This window comes from Anarrhichthys ocellatus, unplaced genomic scaffold (assembly GCF_004355925.1).
Source record: "Anarrhichthys ocellatus isolate YVR2014 unplaced genomic scaffold, GSC_Weel_1.0 scaffold42, whole genome shotgun sequence".
In the NCBI taxonomy this organism is placed as follows: Eukaryota; Metazoa; Chordata; class Actinopteri; order Perciformes; family Anarhichadidae; genus Anarrhichthys; species Anarrhichthys ocellatus.
The window spans coordinates 3,069,835-3,078,982 of NW_022280072.1; the positions used below are offsets into that span (position 1 = coordinate 3,069,835).

Consider the following 9,148-nt stretch of genomic DNA (forward strand, 5'->3'; position numbering starts at 1 on the left):
GTGTGTGTGTGTGTGTGTGTGTGTGTGTGTGTGTGTGTGTGTGTGTGATAACAGTTCAGTGCCCATACAAATCCAACAAAAGAATGAAACTAAATGAAGCATTACCTCAGCCACTCACAGAGCTGTAAAATTAGCCAATGGAACGATGAGCTCACTCACACTGTGCTTTTCATTTAAACACTTTTTACGACACACAGTCAACTAATAAGAATGCAGACTAATGAAAAGGTGATATCAAATGATGTAAATGCTCTTTGCATCATAATACGGTGCACACAGCTGATTAATCAATTATCAACGGTGTTTCACACTCTCATCAGGCCTTACAGCACCTTCACGGCTCTCTGGAAGATTCAAATAATACAGAAATAGAATAAAATCTCCCCTTTATTCAACGATTTGTGTACACACGTAGACAATTTAACATGCTGACATCTGCCATTGATTTGTAAAATGATACAAATAAGTAACGGGGGGGACTGCATGTGTAAAACAAAATGAACAATAAAATAAAGGTTATAACTGAACATATAGAAGAGGAGAATATAAACAAGAAGAAATGAAAATAAATGAGCAGAGGGCGTGATCATTTTGGGTTTGGATGCATTTCAGGCGAGCTTTGCAGGATGAGTTTGGTTTAGTGTTTTATAATTGTTTCTGTTCGTACACACACACACACACACACTTATATGTTACCCCCCAGTTATCTTCTTACATTTACATTTCAGTTGTGGCTTTAGCTCACCAGCAGCAGGATGGGTTTGATAATTGTTGAATATTTAAATTCTATTTATTTATCAATTTTTTATTTAATTTTTTACTATTTTTGTTAAATTATTATTTTCATTATTTTTATTTTTTAATTCATATTTTATTCTTGTAAAGCACTTTGTGAGTCATGTTCTATGATAGGTGCCATACTAAATAAACTTGTTAATATTATTTTAACTGTTCAAGGTTCTTGTTTTTTATTGCTGTATTCTGACAAACCGTGTGTGTGTGTGTGTGTGTGTGTGTGTGTGTGTGTGTGTGTGTGTGTGTGTGTGTGTGTGTGTGTGTGTGTGTGTGTGTGTGTGTGTGTGTGTGTGTGTGTGTGTGTGTGTGTGTCAGGCTCTCGGAGACTCTGACTTCCCCGCTGTGCTGAGGCAGCTGCTGCCCTTGATGAAGCCCCGTGGAGTCGAGGACAGCTCTGGGTCGAGGTCCGGGGAGGATGACTGCGGGCCGGATGAGCTGATCCTCCTGCTGGTCTACCTGTACTCCCTGGCTGACGAGGCCCAGCCCGTGGACCACGATGCCGAGGAGGAGCTGGAGAAGCTTGAGATGGAGCTGATTGGAGCGCTCACGCTGGTTGTCACCCGGGAGACCGAACTCAGCCCTCTGCTCCAGAAAGTCACCGGTAAGAGAAGGTTTTCATGATCGCTTCCAGGAGGGTTGAGAGAACAGCAGAGTGAGAACAGCTGATTGTTTGTTTCCTCTGTCGGCCTCCAGTGCTGCTGATGGGAGGGTTTTATCAAAGTCTTCACACTCCATCCCTCTCCCTACATCCCTGCATGCACACACACACACACACACACACACACACACACACACCTACACACACAGTCGAGTGTGGGAACGTCTGAGCTCTGTGGATGGAAGTGTGAGAGAGAAATGACCCTTCACTTTACTCTACAGCGCTAATGAGATCTACCTGTTCAGATGTAGGAACACTTTGTTTTTGTGGTTCAGACTTGCTCACAGGTTTAAAGCAAAGACTGTTTATAAGAAGTGGACGTAGTCATCGTGACGTCTCTCATTGGTTTGTGGACTGATGTTTTGAAGCCTCAAGTTTGTCGTTTTGGCCGTCGCCATTTTGTATTTTTGCAACCAGTGAACAGGAAGTGACCATATTTGGACTGAGGAGGAGTGACATAGAGACCCCGTATACGTCTCTGGTAGAGACCTGTCAATCACCGTGTAGCCCCGCCCTAAAGCATCCCCTGCTTTATGGTCTGTTTGACTCTAAATGGACCATAATGTACTAAATGAACATCATGCTGTATTGAAGAAGACTTGAAACTAGAGATTGAGACCATAAACTCATGTTTACAATGTTTACTGAGGTAATAAATCAAGAGAGAAGTAGAGTCATTTTCTCATAGACTTCTATACAACCGGACTTCTTTTCGTAATATCGATAAAAACCTAAAAAAATGAATACACGTACCAAATCAGCACACAAATATCGTGATAGGATCAAATCGGGGGATGAGCTAAGAGTCTCAGCCTTGTGTGTGTGTGTGTGTGTGTGCGTGTGCGTGTGCGTGTGTGTGTGTGTGTGGCACCGGAGCCGTTGCTCCGGTTTTTCGCTGAGCTGGTCGCCGTGTGGTCGAGCAGATCGAGGGCTTTAAGATGAACGAACCGTTCACCTCCCCACCACAGCCGGCTGTACCTCCCACTGTAATAACGTCTTTAACCTTGAGCCTGCACACACACACACACACACACACACACACACACGGTCTCCTCCCCGGCCACATAGTTCATAATTAGAGCTACTTTTAGTCTCGGGCCGCTCCGCACCTTAGCACACACCCTGAAATAATACACTGCAGTGAGGCTTCATATAGTGTGTGTCGGGTTGGTGAATCTGTGTAGAGCACAAATAAAGATTGTTGATCGCGCTCCTTCTTTCACCCTCATACTCCTCTTCCTGTTCTACTTGGATAAGTGCGGCTTGGAATCGAGGAGGCCTCTTGGCTCATGTTAAGAACCTGAGTCTCTGTTATAAACACTTCATTGGAAATTAGGCCTGTCATAGTGTGCCAGGTGTGTTTTAGACATGTGTGCGCGTGTGTGCGTGCGTGCGTGTGTGCGTTTGTTTTTATGGCGATGAAGTGGTCTGCTGCAGTAACATGAGGCGGGAGGTCGTCTCTCTCTGCATCCACAGAAAAAACACCGATTGTGACATTCTGCCACAATTAAAAGGCTCAAATAGAAACCAGACGTTGAATGAAACCCGGTCGCTGTGAGGACAATGTTTTTACAAATTCTACGCCCCCCCCCCCCCCCTCCAAACACACACACACACACTCACACACACACAAGAATGGAATAAACAAAGAGGAGGAATGAGGAGTAAGTTGAGGACGATACGTAGGACAGGACCCCGTTAGCTACCTCCTCCTGGGAACTTCATTAAAGAGCATCTTCAGGAAACGATGGACTATTTTACGTTGAGGATGTTTCCTGTCGAGCAGCGTCACAACATCCATGAACACAGTTTTTTATACAATAAGGCGTCAAAGAAGTTGATTTCCCAGTTTTGCATTTGTGAGCAGCAAGCAACGGTTTGTTACATAATCCATGCAGTGGATATTTTTATTCTTATGTTCATCTTTATTTTATTTGTATTTTATTTTATTATTTTATTATTTTATTTATTTTTTTTATTATTTTTATTATTTTATTATTTATTACACATATATATATTTTTTAATATAAAAATGTTATTCTTATAAAGCACTGTGTGAATCATGCCATACTAAATAACCTTAATATATATATAATATTATTTTAACTGTTCAGAGCCAATAGTTGATCTGTTGATCCGTCACAAATTAAAAGGCTCAAATAGAAACCAGACGTTGAATGAAACCCGATGTTTTTACAAAGTCTTCTGATTTGTAAAAACCCTGAGGCGACAACGCACGCAGAAACACAAGAACAACACACACACACACACTCACACTACCTCCTCCTGGCAACTTAATTAAAGAGCGTCTTCAGGAAATGGAGGACGACTTCACCTCGAAGGTTTTTTTCTGTTCCATGTTACATAATCCATCAGGTGGATACGTAGCTTCATTCATCTGGATATCTGAAGGATGAAGGATTCTTCACAGTAGTAACTACGTCACCAAGTTTCTAAAACCAAATATTTATCAAAGTTGCACAGATACATTTTACTTTCTGGTAAACCGAGTCCTTTAAATTGTAATCTATGTTTTCCCATGAGATAATCTAAATCTCCCTGTGGACTAAAGTGGTAGTGAGTCCCTTCATTTTACTGCAGCAGGGTCTGACAGTCTGCCCCTCTCAGTCCTGGTTCTGGTTCTCCCTTGCCTCCCTTCCCTCCAGTGGGTCCAGTAATACATCCTGGGTCTCCAGCAGCGTGGTGTCGGTGTTGGCTCCCAGAGAGGAGAAGCTCTGCTCCTGGAGGAGGAGGAGGAGGAGGAGGAGGAGATGCTGCTGCCGCCGGAGCCCCGACTGCAGGTGAAGCCGGATCTGGGTCTGTCCACGGTGGATCGGTCTCTGCTGGAGTCTGAGCTGAAGGAGGTTCTGGTGAACCTGCATGAGTTCATCTGGTTTCACCAGAATCCGACCCGGTGGCTCCGATGACGAGCATTAAGAATAACTCTATAGAAACAGACCATCTTCTCTCTGATGGTCTCTTTACTGATGGAGGTCTGATAGGGGATCAGGACTACACTGAGACTGGTTCAGGACCAGATAAAAGTCACTTTAAATAATGCATGTAACCACAGAGCAGCTCCACACCAGAGGGAGGACAGTGGAGCAGCCTGAACAGACTCCTTGATAAAGGGTGTGAACCACAGTTTGCATTCGTGTACACGATGCAACTTCCTCATCACTGCTGTCTGTGCATGCATGATAAACATTCACATTGTACAGGAGCGCACAGTGAGTGTGCAGTGAGGTCTCAGTGGATGGCTTTGATTAAACCGTATTTATGGTGTTGGATTATATTGTATTGGTGGTGGGCAGCGCCGCAGAGGAACCCACTGCTCTCCTACAACCTGGAGTCTGATTGGTCGCTGTGTGCAGGTTGTAAACGGCTCCGAGCCGTCACTGTTTAACCATCGGTCAGTTTTAGCGAAGACGATGTGGATGCTGGTGAGATGAAGATGTTTGGTGCAGAATCCAACCTCCTCCCTCTCATTTCTACTTGTCCAGGCCAACCCAAATGTTCCTCTTTCTCCACCCTGTGACAGTCGGCTCTGGATCACAGGGAGTCTGTCCTCGTGTCAGTGTGAGGATGTGAGTCCTCAGACGGCGATGCTGGTGATTTACTGACAGCAGTGACAGAAGGTCACAAAATCACTTTTCTGCAGAAGACGTGGATTTAATCTCTCTCTCTCTCTCTCTCTCTCTCTCTCTCTCTCTCTMTCTCTCTATCTCTATCTCTATCTCTGTCTGTCTCTCTGTATGTGTGCGCGCTTCAGACACACATCGGGTTTGTTGTTCATCCTGTCAGTGGGGGTGTGCACGGGGCAAGGGAGGAAGGGGGTTGGGGGCAGCGGGAGAGTCGGACCTCCCCAACGCCGCTGTTTGTGTTGGCACAGCAACACGGGCCAGTGAGGGGACATGAAAGGGCTCACACATAACTCTGGCCACCAACTCTCTCTCTCTCGTTTGCCTACTTCTCAAACTTTTCTTTGTTTTCTTAAATTTCCGTTTCTCCCTCTTTATTTTTTTTTTTTTTACCACCCTCTGTTGCTCCCTCCCTCCCTCCCTCCCTCCGAGGCCCTGAAGCACCAGCCTGGTTTCAGGGGAGGAAGCAGAGCATAAGTTAGTCTGATTAAATATATTTTCCCCTGCTGCACTGTTGTGTATGAAATTAGTGCTAATTATTTTTAATTGGTGGTCTTTTCTCTTACTTCCCCCTCAGTTACGCAAACAAACAAACACACACACACACACACACACACACACACACACGCATGCATGTATGAGGTGAGTGCTGCAGACCGCCGGCTGAACCAAGCAGCCGGTGGCGTCGTTCTCTCTAGTTCACTTCATCAGATAAGCTGATGACACGGAGCTCAGGCTTTAATTAGCAGAGGCTAACAGCTAACGGGCCACACACAGACCCCCAGTCAGCAGCTACACATGGGGGCTGGGTCTCCTTACTGTACCCTTGTTTCCTTGTATCCTTCCTACCCTCTGCTCCTCGGGGCTCTCTCCGTCCCACGCAACTTTGTGTCTTATGGCATCTTTACATTGACTTTGTATTTGGGCTGTCAACCAATATTCTAAATTATATTGTACACTTGAATTATACAAAAACAAGACACAAACAACACACATACAGCTGATGATGTGTTCGCTGCTCCACTCTACCTTCACAACAAGGATACATTTGTAAACTGATGGATCCATGGGTGGGTGGGTGAATAGATGGATTCATGAATTAATGGATGATGGATGGATCCAGACTACAACATCAAATCAGAATGAAACTGACGAACGGAAGCACACCAGACCCTGAAACTCTCTACGCTAAACCTCAACTCTGCTGCTTCAGCCCAGGATTGGTTTTGACTTGTCAGTGAAGTATTACGACGCAACCTGGCAGCAAAGAGAGATGGTTGTCTGTGTCTGTTCTGTACTCTAGGTAGTACTGTGAAGTACTGTGCTGTTTGTAGTAACAAACAAAAGGATCCGCCGTATCAGAAGCTAAACCATCGTCTGCCAAACATTCCCAGTCGGTAGTAGTCGGGTAGATTTCACAGCGCTGGCCCAGAGTGTAGTTTACACCTCTGTTTGTTTTATGGAGTGTGTTGGCGCTCAGCGGAGGATTCCTCTGCTTCTTATTTATGACAGGAAATGCACATCATAAAAGACTCCGTGAGCTCTAATATCTCCGCTGGGAATCCGTCACGAATCCCACACAGACTCGCGCACACACACACACACACACAGAGAGAGAGGCCGGCTCCAGAGGGACTCTAACTTGAGACGGCGGCCCTCTTGGCCCCTGCACACGCCTCAGTGCAGACTGGGGTCAACACGGGACCTTTTAGACGGAGGAGTCCAGCCAACACGCTCGACCCGCTCGCCTCTGTCCCCTCCTGCAGGGACGACTGTCCTCAGCGCCTACTGGAGGACATCTGTCTGGATCTGCGTACATGAGTAATAACAATAACAACTTTTATTTACAATTCACAAAGTTTACAAAGTGCTTTTTTACAGACCAAAGCAATACAACAACAGAAAGCTCAACAGTGAGGCCCGAACAAAAGCAAGACACTGATAGAACAGAGCAATAGATACCATGAGAACAAACTGAAAAATAGAATTAATACATTAAATGATAATAACAATATAAAGCGGTAAACCATAAAGAGACAACACATGAAAGCCAGTCTGTAAAAATGAGTTTAAAAAAATGATTGAAATGACAATTGAGGAGCTTAAGGCGAGTATAAAAGGTCCAAACTTTTCCTCGTCACGTCAGCTGATGTCTGTGCGACCGTGATTACGTAACGAATTATTAAAGCCGGTTTACACGGCGTCATCGTGTAGGGCTTTTATTGTGAAAGGTAAGAACAGATGGAGTGGATCTGGACTGCCTTTTGTCAAGGTTGAGAGGAGCAATAAAGGTGCCAAAAAATATTCACCTTGGTCCGAAGAAAAAAAAAAAAAAAAAAAATGAAAAGGCTTTTCTGCGAATTAATCCCAATGAAAAAAGAACACCTCTAGTGTGTAACGGCCTTTAGTCTGAGACACAAAGATGTCCGTGTGCTTTTGTTGTATAGTCGGAGAAACAAATGTCTTCCCTCAAACCTTCATAAGAAGTGTGTGTGTTCAGAGGACCGTGTGTGTTTTTACCAGAGACTCTTGGTTTTACAGTATATCTCTGTTTTATCTGTTGGTGCGGAAGAACTTGTTTACGTTTAGGATTCCAGTCCTCCAGTGAAAGATGTGCTGTCCTAATGTACCCGCTTTCCTCCCCAAACTGTCCCCTCCCTCCCTCCCTATCTCTCTCCCTCCCTCTCTCCCTCCCTCCCTCCCTAACCTACTTTCACCTCCCTCACTCCTCGACAAACGTCCAGCTGTAAACTTGACGTGTTCTACGAACAAAATCCGGTGACGTGTTTCTGAACAACGAGAACAACAAGAACAGAGTGAAGCGTCCCGTACGAGACTCGTGGACGTGAAACATTTGAGGTTCTCCCGGGTGGAGAATTCCTCCACGGCCTCGACACCAGATGGAAGCTCTCCTGGCGCTCTGAGCTGGCCGGGTCATTTCCTGTCAGGAGGCCTGGTGTTAATCAAAGCCCGAGCCAGCGGGAACGCCCCCCCTTTTACTCCCCTACCTCCTTTTCCTTTTCTCCTCGCACACCCCCTCATCTAGCAGAAATACCCCATTTTCCCCCTTTTTAGTTTCTGCTCTTTCTGTCTTCGTACCATGCCCCAGCTTTTGTTTAGTACACGTCAAACTCCTCTCCGAGGGTCTTTTAAGGCGGTCATAAATCACCGGGAGGTAACGGTCCTTGCTATCAGAGTGTCCCCCGTGGAGGACTGTAGGTCCAGCCAGTAGATAGAAGGAGATAAGGAATGAGGAGACAAGGAGTCTTTCTCCCCCTTGAGGTCTGGTTGTCTGGTCACTTTCTGCCGGGTGTCTCCTGCAGTGTGATGGACGCAGAGGGAGATATAGTTCTTATCTCCTCTTGCTCCTCTGACTCAGCCGACCTCCAGGCTGACCAGACACAGGCCTGTAAACTGAGGGGGAGGGGGGGGCAGTCGGAGGCTAATCACTTGGCGGTCTACGTGCTTCATGTACAGGGTTGGATGGTGAAACGTTTGGCAGGTTCTGGACTCTGTAGCTCATGTATCATCGCATCATTTCCTGAAAAAGTTATGATTCCCAGTGCGACCACAGCCCAGCACTGTTCCTGAGGTTCACAAACAACACACGAATAATCGTCCAGAATGTTTGTTGTACTTCTCATCTTTGTTATTCTTTCATGAAAAAGTCAGAAGATTTTAAAACGCTCTTAATATATGAATCTTGTTTTTCGTTCCCGTATTTTATTCTCAATCCCACCGTGTCGTTCTGTGGGCTTGGCTGTAGCCTGTCGGTGGGCGTTGAGGTTCGATTCCCGGCCTTCAGTGTAAAGTGTTCCTGTCAGTCTCTGCTGAGGGAGAGAATCTGTTTACATCCTGCTGCCAATAGAACCGAGTTCTCCATCATTTCATCTTTTCTCCTCTTAAGTCTGTAGTTAAGTAAAGTCTGCTTCTTGGTCCTCTAACACACACACACACACACACACACACACACGACTGTCCTTTGATGCTGATAGCTGCTTCGTCTGCACTGTGTCCAGAGCTCAGTGCTATCACATCTCGCTCTCGCCCCCCC

The 9,148-nt window shown here is 45.6% G+C and overlaps 1 protein-coding gene across 1 annotated transcript in view; it reads left to right on the plus strand.

Annotated features, from left to right (window-relative positions):
• scfd2 (sec1 family domain containing 2) overlaps positions 1 to 9,148 on the plus strand; it is a 91,456-nt gene that overhangs the window by 42,571 nt on the left and 39,737 nt on the right. The window contains exon 5 of the mRNA XM_031868229.1: positions 1,111 to 1,396. Coding sequence (XP_031724089.1) covers positions 1,111 to 1,396 — 286 coding nt within the window. The remainder of the gene's footprint in view (positions 1 to 1,110; positions 1,397 to 9,148) is intronic.